The 17,144-nt window shown below is 35.4% G+C and overlaps 1 protein-coding gene and 1 non-coding gene across 9 annotated transcripts; one reads left to right on the plus strand and one right to left on the minus strand.

Moving 5' to 3' along the window:
* Nucleotides 1–1,282: 1,282 nt before the first annotated feature.
* Nucleotides 1,283–1,390, plus strand: LOC130977413 (small nucleolar RNA R71). Its single transcript, XR_009085104.1, has one exon. It is a non-coding gene; the product is annotated as a small nucleolar RNA R71 (small nucleolar RNA).
* Nucleotides 1,391–9,758: 8,368 nt separating this feature from the next.
* LOC130973463 (uncharacterized) lies at nucleotides 9,759–12,678 on the minus strand. Of its 8 annotated transcripts, none has more exons than XM_057898001.1 (6): nucleotides 12,418–12,678; nucleotides 12,005–12,082; nucleotides 11,528–11,627; nucleotides 11,361–11,414; nucleotides 11,116–11,167; nucleotides 9,759–10,428 (listed from the first exon to the last, which is right to left on the minus strand). In XM_057898001.1, the coding sequence occupies exons 3-6, from the start codon at nucleotides 11,611–11,613 to the stop codon at nucleotides 10,219–10,221; spliced, it is 402 nt and encodes a 133-aa protein (XP_057753984.1). In that variant the 5' UTR covers nucleotides 11,614–11,627; nucleotides 12,005–12,082; nucleotides 12,418–12,678; the 3' UTR covers nucleotides 9,759–10,218. The 8 variants fall into 8 exon arrangements, 7 of the variants coding, with proteins under 7 accessions (XP_057753984.1, XP_057753990.1, XP_057753989.1 ...); XM_057898007.1 differs by having other exon boundaries at nucleotides 11,528–11,646; XM_057898006.1 differs by having other exon boundaries at nucleotides 11,979–12,082.
* Between the last annotated feature and the right edge of the window lie 4,466 nt (nucleotides 12,679–17,144).

A 17,144-nucleotide genomic window follows, 5' to 3' on the forward strand; every position in this document is an offset into this window, starting at 1 on the left:
TTCTTGAATTGTCTGCCATCTCTAATGAGATTCTTGCAGCTTGCACCTCAAAGATCACTAGCTTCTCCATTACAGAGAGAGGCATGAGGTTTACACTTGACCCTAAGTCACACAGAGCCTTCTTGAAGGTCATGGTGCCTATGGTACAAGGTATTGAAAACTTCCCAGGATCTTGTCTCTTTTGAGGTAATTTCTGCCTAGACAAGTCATCCAGTTCTTTGGTGAGCAAAGGAGGTTCATTCTCCCAAGTCTCATTCCCGAATAACTTGTCATTTAGTTTCATGATTGCTCCAAGGTATTTAGTAACTTGCTCTTCAGTGACATACTCATCCTCTTCAGAGGAAGAATACTCATCAGAGCTCATGAATGGCAGAAGTAAATCCAATGGAATCTCTATGGTCTCATTTTGAGCCTCAGATTCCCATGGTTCCTCATTGGGGAACTAAGTGGAGGTCAGTGCACGCCCACTGAGGTCTTCCTCAGTGGCGTTCACTTCCTCTCCTTCCTCTCCAGATTCGGCCATGTTGATGGCCTTGCACTCTCCTTTTGGATTTTCTTCTGTGTTGCTTGGAAGAGTACTTGGAGGGAGTTCAGTAACTTTCTTGCTCAGCTGTCCCACTTGTGCCTCCAAATTCCTAATGGAGGACCTTGTTTCAGTCATGAAACTTTGAGTGGTCTTGATTAGATCAGAGACCATGGTTGCTAAGTCAGAGGGGTTCTGCTTAGAGTTCTCTGTCTGTTGCTGAGAAGATGATGGAAAAGGCTTGCCATTGCTAAACCTGTTTCTTCCACCATTATTGTTGTTGAAACCGTGTTGAGGTCTCTCTTGATTCTTCCATGAGAAATTTGGGTGATTTCTCCATGAAGGGTTATAGGTGTTTCCATAGGGGTCTCCTAGGTAATTCACCTCTTCCATTGAAGGGTTCTCAGGATCATAGGCTTCTTTTTCAGATGAAGCATCCTTAGTACTGCTTGGTGCATTTTGCATTCCAGACAGACTTTGAGAAATCAAATTGACTTGTTGAGTCAATATCTTGTTCTGAGCCAGAATGGCATTCAGAGTATCAATCTCAAGAACTCCTTTCTTCTGACTTGTCCCATTGTTCACAGGATTCCTTTCAGAAGTGTACATGAATTGGTTATTTGCAACCATTTCAATTAGCTCTTGAGCTTCTGTAGGCGTCTTCTTCAGATGAAGAGATCCTCCAGCAGAGCTATCCAGAGACATCTTGGATAGTTCAGAGAGACCATCATAGAAAATACCTATGATGCTCCATTCAGAAAGCATGTCTGAAGGACATTTTCTGATTAATTGTTTGTATCTTTCCCAAGCTTCATAGAGGGATTCTCCATCCTTTTGTCTAAAGGTTTGGACTTCCACTCTAAGCTTACTCAATTTTTGAGGTGGAAAGAACTTTGCCAAGAAGGCATTGACTAGCTTTTCCCATGAGTCCAGGCTTTCTTTAGGTTGTGAGTCCAACCATATCCTAGCTCTGTCTCATATAGTAAAAGGGAATAGCATAAGTCTGTAGACCTCAGGGTCAACCCCATTAGTCTTGACAGTGTCACAGATTTGCAAGAATTCAGCTAAGAACTGATGAGGATCTTCCAATAGAAGTCCATGGAACTTGCAATTCCGTTGAATTAGAGAAACTAATTGAGGCTTAAGCTCAAAGTTGTTTGCTCCAATGGCAGGGATAGAGATGCTTCTCCCATAGAAGTCGGGAGTAGGTGCAATAAAGTCACCCAGCACCTTCCTTGCATTGTTGGCATTGTTGTTGTTTTCGGCTGCCATGGGTTCTTCTTCTTTGAAAAATTCGGTTAGGTCCTCTACAGAGAGTTGTGCCTTAGCTTCTCTTAGCTTTCGCTTCAAGGTCCTTTCAGGTTCAGGGTCAGCTTCAACAAGAATGCCTTTGTCTTTGTTCCTGCTCATATGAAAGAGAAGAGAACAAGAAAATATGGAATCCTCTATGTCACAGTATAGAGATTCCTTGAGGTGTCAGAGAAGAAGAAAAATAGAAGGAAGAAGGAGAAGAATTCGAACTTAGTCAGATAGAGTTCGAATTGTGCATTGAGGAGGAGTGGTACTCCATAAATAGAAGGATGTGAGGAGAGGGGAAGAAATTTTCAAAAATTAAGTTAAAAAGATTTTAAAAACATTTTGAAAAACTTTAATTGATTTTCGAAAATTAAAAGTGGAAAAGAAATCAAGTGATTTTTGAAAAAGATTTTGGAATTAGAAATTAAAAAGATTTGATTGAAAACTATTTTGAAAAAGATATGATTGAAAAGATATGATTTGAAAACAATTTTAAAAAGATTTGATTTTAAAAATTAATGACTTGCCTAACAAGAAAAAATATGATTCAAACATTAAACCTTTCTCAACAGAAAAGGCAACATACTTGAATTGTTCAATCAAATCATTAATTGTTAGCAAGTATCTTTGAAAAAGGAAAGAAATTGATTTTGAAAACATTTGATTGAAAAGATTTGATTTGAAAAAGATTTGATTTTAAAAAAAACTTTGAAAACTTGAAAAAAAATCGATTTGAGAACAAAATCCTCCCCCTTGTGCCATCCTGGCGTTAAACGCCCAGAATGGTGCACATTCTGGCGTTTAACGCCCAATGCACTACCTTTTTGGGCGTTAAACGCCCAACCAGGTACCCTGGCTGGCGTTTAAACGCCAGTCTGTCCTTCTTCACTGGGCGTTTTGAACGCCCAGCTTTTTCTGTGTAATTCCTCTGCAGATTGTTCTGAATCTTCAATTCTCTGTATTATTGACTTGAAAAGACACAAATTAAAAATATTTTTGGATTTTTAATAATGAGGAATAATCAAAATGCAACTAAAATCAAATAACAATGCATGCAAGACACCAAACTTAGCAGTTTGTATACTACTGACACTAACAAGATGAGAATGCATATAAGACACATAAACACTCAAGTCAATAGAATTCAAAGATCAGAGCAATGAAATCATCAAGAACAACTTGAAGATTAAATGAAGACAAATGCATGAATGCAAAAACATGCAATTGACACCAAACTTAAAATGAGACTCTAGACTCAAACAAGAAACACAAAATATTTTTGGGTTTTTTTTTTGATTTTGTAATTTTTTTTTTTGGATTTTTCGAAAATTAAGTGGGAAAGAAAATAAAGGTATCAAAATTCTTAATGAGAATTCCAGGAATCATGCAATGTTAGTCTAAAGCTTTAGTCTAAAGAAATTAGACATGGCCGGCCAAGCTTCAGCAGGACATTGCATTCAAGAGCTAAATTGATGAGAATCAATCAGCCTTGGTGATGATAAGAACATCGCCTTGAAACACTAGAATTCATTCTTAAGAACTCTGAAGAAAAATACCTAATCTAAGCAACAAGATGAACCGTCAGTTGTCAATACACAAACAATCCCCGGCAACGGCGCCAAAAACTTGGTGCACGAAATTGTGATCACTACAACTCAAATAATCCCTAGTAATGGCTCCAAAGACTTGGTGCTCAATACCATGGCATAAACACAACTTCGCACAACTAACCAGCAAGTGCACTGGGTCGTCCAAGTAATAAACCTTACGCGAGTAAGGGTCGATCCCACGGAGATTGTTGGTATGAAGCAAGCTATGGTCACCTTGTAAATCTCAGTCAGGCAGACTCAAATGGGTATAGATGATGAATGAATAAAACATAAAGATAAAGATAGAGATACTTATGTATATCATTGGTGAGAGCTTCAGATAAGCGTATGAAGATGCCTTCCCTTCCGTCTCTCTGCTTTCCTACTGTCTTCATCCAATCCTTCTTACTCCTTTCCATGGCAAGCTTATGCAAGGGTTTCACCGTTGTCAGTGGCTACCTCCCATCCTCTCAGTGAAAATGTTCCTATGCTCTGTCACAGCATATGGCTAATCAGCTGTCGGTTCTCGGTCAGGCCGGAATAGAATCCAGTGATTCTTTTGTGTCTGTCACTAACGCCCCGCCTGCTAGGAGTTTGAAGCACGTCACAGTCATTCAATCATTGAATCCTACTCAGAATACCACAGACAAGGTTAGACCTTCCGGATTCTCTTGAATGCCGCCATCAGTTCTCGCCTATACCACGAAGACTCTGATCTCACGGAATGGCTGGCTCGTTTGTCAGGCGAGCACTCGGTTGTCAGGCGATCAACCATGCATCGTGTATCAGGAATCCAAGAGATAAACACTAGAGCCTTGTTGCTTGTAGAACAGAAGTGGTTGTCAGTCACTTTGTTCATAAGTGAGAATGATGATGAGTGTCACGGATCATCACATTCATCAAGTTGAAGAACAAGTGATATCTTGGACAAAGAACAAGCGGAATTGAATAGAAGAACAATAGTAATTGCATTAATACTCGAGGTACAGCAGAGCTCCACACCTTAATCTATGGTGTGTAGAAACTCCACCGTTGAAAATACATAAGAACAAGGTCTAGGCATGGCCGTGAGGCCAGCCTCCCAATGATCTAAGAACTAGATGTCCAAAGATGAAAAATACAATAGTAAAAGGTCCTATATATAGAGAACTAGTAGCCTAGGGTGTACAGAGATGAGTAAATGACATAAAAATCCACTTTCGGGCCCCCTTGGTGTGTGCTTGGGCTGAGCAATGAAGCATTTTTCGTGTAGAGACTCTTCTTGGAGTTAAACGCCAGCTTTTATGCCAGTTTGGGCGTTTAACTCCCATTTTGGTGCCAGTTCCGGCGTTTAACGCTGGAATTTCTGAGGGTGACTTTGAACGCTGGTTTGGGCCATCAAATCTTGGGCAAAGTATGGACTATCAAATATTGCTGGAAAGCCCAGGATATCTACTTTCCAACGCCATTGAGAGCGCGCCAATTGGGCTTCTGTAGCTCCAGAAAATCCACTTCGAGTGCAGGGAGGTCAGAATCCAACAGCATCTGCAGTCCTTTTCAGTCTCTGAATCAGATTTTTGCTCAGGTCCCTCAATTTCAGCCAGAAAATACCTGAAATCACAGAAAAACACACAAACTCATAGTAAAGTCCAGAAAAGTGAATTTTAACTAAAAACTAATAAAAATATATTAAGAACTTAACTAAAACTACTAAAAACATACTAAAAACAATGCCAAAAAAGGTACAAATTATCCGCTCATCAGTCTGTCACTAACGCCCAGCCTTCAGGAGTTTGAAGCTCGTCACAGTCATTCAATCCCAGAATCCTACTCGGAATACCACAGACAAGGTTTAGACTTTCCGGATTCTCATGAATGCCGCCATCAATCCGGCTTATACCACGAAGATTCTGATTAAGGAATCTAAGAGATGCTCATTCAATCTGATGTAGAACGGAGGTGGTTGTCAGGCACACATTCATCGATTGAGGAAGGTGATGAGTGTCACGGATCATCACCTTCTCCATAATTAAGTGCGAATGAACATCTTAGATAAGAACAAGCGTGTTTGAATGGAAAACAAAAGTAATTGCATAAATTCATCGAGACGCTGCAGAGCTCCTCACCCCCAGCAATGGAGTTTAGAGACTCATGCTGCCAAAGAGTGTATAATTCAGATCTGAAAATGTCATGAGGTACAAGATAAGTCTCTAAAAGTTGTTTAAATAGTAAACTAGTAACCTAGGTTTACAGAATATGAGTAAACTAAGATAATTGGTGCAGAAATCCACTTCTGGGGCCCACTTGGTGTGTGCTGGGGCTGAGACTAAAGCTATCCACGAGCTGAGGCTTTTCTTGGAGTTGAACTCCAAGTTATGACGTGTTTTGGGCGTTCAACTTCAGATCATGACGTGTTTCTGGCATTTAACTCCAGACAGCAGCATGATACTGGCGTTGAACGCCAGTTTACGTCGTCTATCTTCGCACAAAGTATGGATTATTATATATTGCTGGAAAGCCCTGGATGTCTACTTTCCAACGCCATTGAGAGCGCGCCAATTGGACTTCTGTAACTCCAGAAAATCCATTCCGAGTGCAGGGAGGTCAGAATCCAGCAGCATCAGCAGTCCTTTTTCAGCCTAACTCAGATTTTTGCTCAGCTCCCTCAATTTCAGCCAGAAAATATCTGAAATCATAGAAAAAATACACAAACTCATAGTAAAGTCCAGAAATATGATTTTTGCCTAAAAACTAATAATATTCTACTAAAAACTATTTAAAACATACTAAAATCTGCATGAAATTACCCCCAAAAAGCGTATAAAATATCCGCTCATCAGTTGTCTTGGAAAAGAAACTCTCCATATTTGGATCTCCTCTGAGCCTTGGAAAAGGGATGAGGAGATCATGCTAGAAATGCTTTCTCTTGTTGGACCAAATTGGGGTTTGGGCGGATATAGTGACATGTAATCCTCCCAACACTTTGATTTGGAAATACATGTGGTATAATCAGTGACCACACTTCATCTCTTCCCATGAGCAATTAAATCAAGGAATTGGGCAATTGTTCAAGCTTAGAGAGATTGGATTGCCAAGGAATTGGGATCCAATCACTTAAGATTGCCAAGGAGATCAATGAATGCATTGATTGAGGAAGAGATGAGAATGAACTTGATCCGGAGAATGAAACATCTCCTAAGCCCAATGAATCTCCATTTCTGATCTTACCCATTCTCTTTACTTTCTGCCATTTATTTCCATGTTCATCTTCCCAAATCCCCATTTACGATTCTGCACTTTATTTTTTGCAATTTACTTTCCCGCCATTTAATTTCCAGCAAATCTCAACTACATTCTGTTTAGCTCAACTAGCACACTCTTCCAACTAAAGTTGCTTAACCAATCAATCCCTGTGGGATTCGACCTCACTCTATTGTGAGTTTTTACTTGACGACAACTCGGTATACTTGCCGAAGAAAAATTTGTTGAGAGACAAGTTTTCGTGCATCAGCCCCATCACTAAAGCACATGCAAAAAAGCTCAAGGAGAGCTTTGGGAACTTGGTAGCACTTATGGATAAGGAGTTACATCAAGTTCTAACCAAGTAAGAATGGGCAAGGCCCATTGGGATAAGTCAAGACACCAAGAAACCTAATAATGCTTTCCAAATTCAGTGGGAGGCATAATTTATCATTAAATTTTGAAATTTTAGACATTTGTTTTAGTTTATTTTGCGGTTAGAGTTTGTTAAAAGATTTGTTTAGTTCGGATTTGCTTATTAGTATTTTTAGAAATTTTAAATTTAAATCAAATCTGATATAATCCATTAAGATCAAATCTGATTTAAATTTTAAAAGTCTTATCTTATTTTTTTGTTAGTTTGTTATGGGGCATATTTAAACACCTTTGGTGAGACCATTTACACAACTTTTGATGAATAAATTTTCTATTGCTTTAAGCAAATTTTTATTGTGTGATTAAGTGAGGTGAGAGATTTGCTTTGCTTGTTGCATAAAGAAGATTGAAGTATCCAACCTAAGGTGACTCTGCGTTGTGGTTTCTTCAACTTCAGCCCTCTGATTTAGATTGTCAAGGATAAGTTCTTTGAAGGCCTAGTAGGAAATCCCTTCCTGTGACCTAGGTTGCTAAGAATAGGTTTCTTAGAGGTCTAGTACGAAATCCTTTATCTATCCTTTTATGTTTCCGTTGTGTCTCTTGGGGTGTGCCCTTTACTTTACTGAATAATCCTTATCTATTTTATTAAAACCCCTAAGACCCCAATAAAATCTTATCACTTTCAATTTTCACACATTCCATACAAATTCTCTACTAAATCTCATGCATTATCACATAATTCAATTATCACTTACCGTCCTTACCTTCTTCCGGCCTCCGGCCCAAATTCACGATCTCCGACCCAATATTCATCAATTCAATATACATATAACTTATAACTATACATTTCACTAATCCAACAACAATTCCAATCAACACAACTACTATGCATCATCCAAAATAATCAATTATCACAATATACCTTTTACATATATCAAATCCATCCAAATACATAATTCAAACTTAATCATAGGGGTATTTAGTATAGGATTTCATACTACATTATACGGTACTTAAATGAAATTAAAATCGTAATTCTTAGAAGTCAAATTCAAGCTCTTCCTTGTGAATTCCCACCAAACCTTACCTTCAAGCCCTACTTAACACTTCCACAAGCAATTCAAGTTTCCAAAAGTGTACCCAATACTCTAATGTACACAATTTCATACATAATCAACCTTGGGTTCATAAAATTCATGAAATACAAGGTTTGAGAATTTCTTACCATAACCCACGGGATTGGTTGATGAAATTCACCAGTGGCTCATACTAGAGCACCCCTAAACAACCAAAACCACAAAATTTCTCAAAACCCAAAGCCCAAACGCAAAATTGAAAGTGAAATAAAAACTGGACATGAGTTTCGAAATTCCTTACCACAATACCTATATAGACTTGAAGAGCTCGACGAGGGCGATAAGTGTCCGCAAACGGATCATCGATTTGAGCTCCGTAGAGAAAGTTATGATGATTTGAAGTGTTATAAGTTAAGGTTTCTCTCTTCTTTCCCTCTCTTCACATTTCAGCACATTTCATCAAATGGGGAGTGTATGTGCTGAAATAGCAATTAGTTATGGCTTAGTATATGACCAGTTTTGATTAGCGTTTTGATGTGCGTTTTAATTATTTTTACCATCTCAATTGCAAATTTTAACTTTTTAACATTTCTCACTCATAAATTAATTTTCTCAGCTACTGTACCGGACAGATCCCAGCCGGTACTACCGGTCAAATTTCTGGTTCGCGTTTTCATGCAAAAAACTATGTTTTTCGACTCAAAAAAATCTACTGAGTCTAATATCATATCGAAATTGTCAAATTATGATTGTTACATTTTCTAACCCTTTTCATCCATTTTTATTTTATTTCTTAATTTAATGTACGGTTTGATCGGGTTTTACACTAACTTTTCCTTTGATAGGTCGTGACATACGAAAATCAACTCTGTCTTTCGTCCCCATTCAAAATAAACTTTAACATCATTCTCTCCTTTAAAAAGAGAGATTTGCATCTTCAAAACAGTTTTTCTCCTATGAAATTCCTTCATCATCACTATCAACACCTACAATCCACATTGTTGTAATTTGAGAATCTGCAAAAAAAAAAATAATAAAGGACCTCGTAATATTCTTTCCACTTGTATCAGTCAAAGTTGATACTCGTATTTAGTATTTACACACAATTTATGACTTTTTTTCCATTTTTGAGCTCACCATTCGTCTGTTTTCTACTCTTATACTGTTTTAAGCGATTATCGCTTTAGAAATCAAGAGAAAAAAAGAGACAAAACTAAACTAATCTTAATGATAAAAACTTTCAACTTGATAAGAAAAACAAATGTTATGTAATAAATGACACAAAATAAGAAAAGAGGCTTTCCTAGAATTTTAAGACACTAGAACAATCCCAATTTCAATATATACCCATGAGTTCACAATCCAAGTTAGGAATTTTGGTTTCTTATATTCCAACTTAAAGGGGACATACTACAACAATAGTTAGTAAGACTGTTTTTTGGGTTGGGTGAAAATTATGTTTTTCTTGATCCAAATTGAACACTAAATTTTGATCAAGACTACTTTTAAACACTTATCTGAGTTCTGATGAAACCTTATTATTTTCGAGTGACAATAAAACCGAGTTCAGATGGATGAAAATCGAGTATAAATAAAACCTAAGAACAAATTGGAAAATAGATATAGAGTATGAATTTTTAACTTTAACTCATCGCGTTCGAAAAGACAAACATAGCCATGTTACCCTAAAGTTGGTTAAATTTACCCTGTTAGTTACACATACTTCCCATTCATTCATTCATTCACTTATCTGATACCTGTTGGTTAATAGGACAAATAACTGACTCACATGTCTACATTTTTTTTAAGTTGGCTTTCTACTGAATGCATTTCTCAGTAGGAAGAACAATTTGCTTGTATTTTACACTGTTTAAAGAACTTTCTTCCCTACTGCATGCCTATACTAAGGGCCTTACTATTGAAGTGTATAACGCCAACAGAGAATGGACTTGGTTTACTAGCTCACGTGAATGCCCAACCATGATTTCAAAGTTACAAAAGTATTGGAATGATAAGTAGGACAACCATGTACATGAATATATAGATTTCATTCATGGATTATAAATTTAAAACGAATAATTCAACTAAGGTCCTGCATATCATAAAGCAGTTTAGGAATAACGCGAGCTTTGTGCCTCCATCATTCATTGCTTGCTGTATCCTGCTGAGTAGAGTTACTAGAAACTCGTGGCTGTGAATTATTGTTGAGGATGAAACCTTTGTAACCTGCATTCTTTAAGGATGACATTAAATCATGAACACCATCATCTAGCGCATGCTGCAGCATCTGATGGGAAAACAGCTGTTGCTGTTCAGAAACTTTCATGGCTGACGTTGCAGCAAGATTGATCTACAAAGAAATTGTAAGAAGGCACAAGTTAAATGGTGTATTTCACCCTACCAGTGAACAGGATGGGGACCATGATAGTTGTCATTCATGTAATAATTAGTTCACCAAACCAGAAATGTGTTTAACAATGCACACCAAACAAGCACAAAATAACTAATCATCATAAGCTACAAAAATGTAATGAGTTGCAAACAGCCTACTCAACATCTTCCACTGATTGAGTCTTCATGTTACTCAAACACTTAATGGAGTAATGTCAGTAATGAAAGAAACTATTAAGTATAGCTTTCTAATTGTAAAGTAAAAGTTAACTGAATATATATCAAAAGCCTATGATAGAGCCTTTGCTATAAAACAACATATGTTGATAGATCAAGTTCTCTTATTCAAATGTCTTATTAAAATTCAAACACACGGGATCATCTAAAACGATAAATCTTGTATGACAAGTAACACACATAAAAATAGGGAAAAGGATCCCCTCTTCTTGTAACTATTTCAGCTTAAATTACGAATGTTAAATGAGATAACAATAGTGAAACAAAGAAAATGTGGTACATGTCAAAATGGGTCAGCTAAAAAAATAAAGCATGAAACAAACCAACAGCCAAAGAAGGTAATTCAATGAAATAATGACCTAAATTCAAGTCCAATCAATGTAAGTCACTGATAAAATTGTCATTGTACCGATTGGGAGACTTTCTGCACCAAAGCTTTGACGAGTGGGAATACACAAAACCTTTTTGACAGATCAAGGAAAAATAATTAGCATAGAATTTCTCTGCACAACTTCAAATAAGCACATTAAGCCAAAGACCACATGATGCATATAAAGTGATATTATTATATGGTGGCATTTCATCTCTATCCTACCTTAATTTGTCCATTCAGTTCAAAGTAGAGTGAGTTAAAAGAAAAGGGAAGCATCTTACATTCCTCGGCCACCGTCAAGTGCTTCCTCCGATGGGTCTTTCCATTCATCAATTCTGTCGGATAGAAATCAATATTACTAATTGTAAAATACAGCATGAGACAATATGTTGTGCGTGTGTAACAATGAGAGAGAGAGAGAGAGAGAGAGAGAGACGGAAGAGATTACACCCATCCATAGCGGCGATCAAACAGAAGCCTCTTAGAAAATGGTTTAGTGTTTGGATCATTGGTTCTGGAACTTGTGGATTCCATCTAGCTCACTGGATCTAAAGGACAAAAATTTGCCTAAATGAGACGAAAATATTTGTTTTAGACCCAAAACATATGAAACAACACAGCCAGAAGCCGTAGCAGCAACTATATGCTCTACCATTTTGCACAACAGAAACAAATAGAAAATTTGTCACATGTCAGATTCAGACCTATACTAATATAGCGATTGAATCATTGTTACACAAATCCAATTTATTTCCCATTCCAATTCATATCTTCCAACAGCTTGTACTCACTCTTAAATAGACACCCCAAAAAACAGAGCGAGGGTATATTCTGATATGAACACGCAATTGCAAAACAAAATCCAGAAATAAAAAATATTAACCTACAACAATGTTTACATCAAGGAATTAAAGCTACGAGGCACCATAGTTTTTTATTGCGGATGGCGGCTTATGAAGATGAGCCAAAAATCAGCCATGCTTTCCGGAAAATGGAGGATTACCTAAAAAAAACATGTGTATGCAGATAAAAAAAATGCAGAAAAATTGCAAAGGTAATAAATTATAAAATCTAATCAATTTGCGCAATTTTCTAATAATAAGGAATCCAATTAATTCAGCCAATGCAATAGCAAATTCAATAAATAAACATAACATTAAGTCATAACACACCATAAAACATAAGATATAGAACTTAGAAACTAACAACTCAAAAGAAACACCAAAGCCATTGTCTCATCATGTTTTCAAACCAACAAATATGGAGGTTTATAATTTATACCACTGAACCTATGTTAAAAAAGGCTGGGAACATTGGAACAGAAACTAAGTTACGGACCAGAGAGAAAGGGGACCGTGGCTTGCAGCTGCGGTGAGGAACGGCGGCGAGCAGCGACGGCTTGCAGTGGCGAGCAGCGGCTTTGGCAGAAGGCTGAGAGAACACAACAGAAAATGGCAGCGAGGGAAGACGGAAAGGAGGACCTGGAGCAGGACGGTGGTGCCTGGCGCGCCGCCAATGGTTCTTCTGGCAGCAGTGCAGCGTAGAGCAGAGAGGGAGAGAAAGAAGAAAGTTTTGGCAAGTCAATGAGCTATGATTCCATCTTGTTGGCATTGTTACATTTGTGGTACCATGGAAAAAAAGATAAATCAAAATTATAAAATTAATTTAGTAAAATTATAAAAAAATTAATTTTAATGTCCTGCTTACACATACAATTACATAATTCTAAGCCAACAAAAAAATTACATTTTACATTAATAACGTAAATGATAATTTTTTTTCTAATATTAGATTATTAAGAATGAATTTTTTAAAAATAACTAAATTTATGTGCTATATACTATATATTGTTGTGAGTCTTTACAAAATATCAATGGTATTTTGTCTTTTTATAATTAAAAAATATTTTTTATAAAATATTAATAATATTCTATGTTATTACTATAACGGTATAAAACACTAAAATAATCAATATTTTTGTATTTTATGTTAAAATTATTCATATATAAAAAAATTAGTCGTAAATAATCATGCAAAATAAAAGATATAATTGAATAATTATATAAAAGATGTTACCTTACTACTTTATTAAAATTACATTCTAAAACATATTTAATAAAATTGTTTATTAAATAATTTCAATAATTTTATTAAATATAATTTTTAATAAACATAAAATCAACTTTTATGTTTTATAAATTAAAATATCAATTCTTAAATTTTTATATTAAAATTTGTAATGATTAATGAAATTATTTAAACTTAATTATTTTTATAGTCAAGAACGTAAAACAAGGATTCATATGATATTTGTGCAACAAACAACTTTTAAAAAGACTAATAGCTCAATTTAATCTTAAATCTGCAGTAACTTACACGTAGGAATGACAACAAATCCTTATGGAACAGGGACCATAACTTAACTCAGTCCTTGTCCTATCTCCACAACGAATAACGAAAATTTTATATTCACTGAGAATTTGGGTCTCTGCCGATATTTACAAATTTAAAAAAAATATAATTCTCTATCATAATAGAAAAATATTGCATAACAACATATATATTTGACAATTAAATAGAAAAATAAAAAAACCAAAATTTCAAACAAAAAATAGCAATAATTACACAACAATTGAGCAAATAGAGATACAAACTCAAAAAATTAACAATTTTAAAAAAATTTTAAATAACTGAACAAATCTTAAACCCTCAAATGTTAAAAAATAAAAAAAAAAACTAATAAGGGAAAGGGACTTAATACAGAAAGAATTTTTGTTCTTCATTACAAAGATTTAAATTTATTGATAAATAGTTTGAATCTAAATTGAATTCTATGATTAATTTAAAAAAGTGGTCATAGTAATTAAGCTTAAAAATTTTTTCTCATCATTCTTATAATTTTAGATCTGAATTGATAATTGACATTCAATCAACTACATTTAGATTTTAAAAATGGTGTGATTTTGAATTACGAAAAGTACTTCACCTCTTTTCATTGGTAAATTCATCAAAAAAATTGACAATTAATTAAGTTAAAAAAAAATTAAATTACTAAAAAATTAAAATTTAATTACTTATAATTTACCAGAGTTTGCATAATTAAGATGGAAGAAAGATTCATTGATTTTGAGGATTTAACATCTCCAAACCTAAACGTTTCTAATCAATTTACTTTCTATTTTATTTCATTGCTTACATTTACTTGTTTTCCGTTAATTGCTTACATTTCTATTACATTTAATTGCTTTCCTTTAATTGCTTTCCTTTAATAGCTTTTATTTTAATTGCTTCTTTTTTTTTTTTTTTTACCAAAGATAGGAGACTCGAACCCACAACCTCTTAATTGAGTATGAGGAGACTATGCCATTTGAGCTATTACTCATTGGGAATTGCTTCCTTTTATTTCTCTTCTTTTATATGCTTTTATTTACTTTATTATTGCTTCGTTTAATCACTTTTATTTTTATTAGTTCATTACTTTCAGTTAATTTCTTTTTATTTCATTTAATTCTATATTTTTACAATTGGATATAATACTTAATCATATTTTGAATTGTTTGACTAGATTAATCAATTAATTATTATTGTTTAATTCGTTAATTCTTGTGAGAACGATATTCACTTACCGTGATATTACTTGATACGATTCATTGCACTTGCTGAATTATGGGTTTGCTTAAATCTGCATCAAATTTTTAGCATCGTTAGCGAAAATTATTTGAGATTAATAACTACCACATTGATTGATTACCTAGATTAGACACTTTTTCTTTTTCTTTTGTTTTTGTCATTTACCTTACTAGGAATTTCCTTCATTTTGACGTAGAAAATTCTAATTTTTCTTTCTCTTGGCGTCTTTATGTTTATGCGGGAAAATCAAGAGGAGGAACCTCTTTAATTTGATCCTGAAATTGAACAAACTCTCTGGCAATTGAGAAAGCCAGCTAGAAACGAGAGGGTAGTAGAAAAAATTGAAGAGAAATTAGAAAACAACATGACAGACAACAATAACAATGATGCCAATGCCAACAATGCTATTCATGGTCAGTATACTATATATTAAGAAGGCTCTTGGATCCTACACCATTCCCAATCCTAGGAATTGTAGAAGCAACATTATAACGCCCAATGTGAATGTTAATAATTTTGAGCTGAAGCCACAACTTATCTCATTGGTGCAACAGAATTACCAATTTAGAGGGAGCCCTCAAGAGAATCTTAATTAGCATATTGATGCGGCAGAAATTGGTGAATTAAAAATTATTAAAATATATACGTTGCAAGTATAGTTCTTAACTCACCAGAAATCCACTTATCAATTTAGAAAGGTGTCATAGAAATTTAAATTTAAAAATACTGGGAGTATAAATCCCAAGTCGTCTCCCAACAAGTTACAGAAAAGTGTGCTATTTTATTAATTAGATGTTTTCAAAAAGGTTTGAGTTGAGTAAACAGGAAATAAAATTGGAGAATTTGAATAATGTAAATAATAGCCTTGACTGGGAGTTGATTAGTTGGAAGCCCCGCTGTTGTTGGATTACTCTCTAGATCTAAAAACTAGATCTAAAACTAAAAACTGTGTAGAATGAATTGTTCTCTGGTTTCTGCATATTCTCTAGCTCTAGTCTGCTGTTCTCGGCCGAAAACTGGGTCAAAATAGGGCCCGAAATTGCCCCCAGCGAATTCTGCAGATTATGCAGATCGCGCACGTCACGTGATCATGTCATCCATGCAGACGCGTCATTCGCGTTTTTCTTTGCCACGCGTTCGCGTCCTCCACGCCTCCGCGTCACTTGTGCTTTTCCATTCCGCGTGGTCGCGTGAGCTATACGGCCACGTCACCGCGATTTCTCCTCTTTCGCGCGAACGCGTGAGCCATGCGGCCGGCCGCGTCACTTCTCGCTGGTTGTCTCCTCAATTTCTTGTGTTCCTTCCATTTTTTGCTAGCTTCCTTTCCACTCTCCAACTCATCCATGCCCTATAAAGCCTGAAACACTTAACACACAGATTACGGCATCGAATGGGATAAGGGAGAACTAAAATGCATAATAAAAAAGTCTATAGGAAGCAGTTTTCAACCATGTAATAATTTCAGGAAGGAAATATAAATGCATGCTAAATTAATGAATAAGTGGGTAAGGATCATGATAAAACCACGCAATTAGACACAATATAAACCATAAAATAGTGGTTTATCACATATCACCAACTTCCTCCAATATGCGACACAGTTAAAACGAATGTAATGCCTGCTGAAGACTACAGGTTGATGTTGTTCCCATTTTCTTTGAAAGATCGAGCTAAACAGTAGCTTGAAACTCAACCAAAGGAGAGTATAGCAACATGGGAGAATTTTGTTAGCAAGTTCCTAACCAAATTTTTCCCACAACAAAGGTTGATCATGCTGAAAAAAGATGTCCAAATATTTAGACAACAAGTGGAGAATCTCTTTATGAAACTTGGAAGAGATACAAGAAAATGCATAGGAGATGTCCGTTGACATGTTTGTAGATTTGGTGCAACTTCAAATTTTCTATGATGGAATCAATTCCAATTCAAAAAATTCAATAGACAATTCAGCTGGAGGATCTTTACACATGAAGACTACTGGTGAAAATTTAGAGTTGATAGAGATTGTTGCTGTAAGACCCCAATTACCTTAAACTTTACCTCTAGCCGTAAAGCAAGGTTAGTTGGAGATTACGACAATTCTAAAGCTTATAAAGACTTATAAATATAGGAAAAATAATATAATCTAGAAGCCTGATAAAGGGGTAAGCTCAAAAAACAGGATTTAAAAGCGCAAAGTGAACCAACGAAGCGTCTAACTTAAAACACAAGAAACAGATGTGATATAAACAAAGTTAATAGTATAATAGTGTAATATCATAAGAAACTAGCCATGGCTCGCGGAGTTTAAGCCGGCTAGCCAAACATACAAGCAAGAGGAAACTGAAGTTTAAAATGGCTTATACAAGATTTGTTCTCTCTCAAATACAGGCCTCTAGGCCAAAACAAAAATACAAAGTGAGATACAATTACAAAACAAACCAAAAAGACTCCAA

The sequence above is a fragment of the Arachis stenosperma genome, chromosome 4 (assembly GCF_014773155.1).
Source record: "Arachis stenosperma cultivar V10309 chromosome 4, arast.V10309.gnm1.PFL2, whole genome shotgun sequence".
NCBI lineage: Eukaryota > Viridiplantae > Streptophyta > Magnoliopsida > Fabales > Fabaceae > Arachis > Arachis stenosperma.

Bases quoted from the DNA above. Each gene is read 5' to 3' on its own strand.
- LOC130973463 (XM_057898000.1), bottom strand. From the start codon at position 11,613: ATGGAATCCACAAGTTCCAGAACCAATGATCCAAACACTAAACCATTT. The intron at 11,168-11,360 runs GTAAGATGCTTC...TCTGTCAAAAAG, and splicing joins CTTGACGGTGGCCGAGGAAT to GTTTTGTGTATTCCCACTCG. The intron at 10,429-11,115 runs GTACAATGACAA...ATTTCTTTGTAG, and splicing joins TGCAGAAAGTCTCCCAATCG to ATCAATCTTGCTGCAACGTC.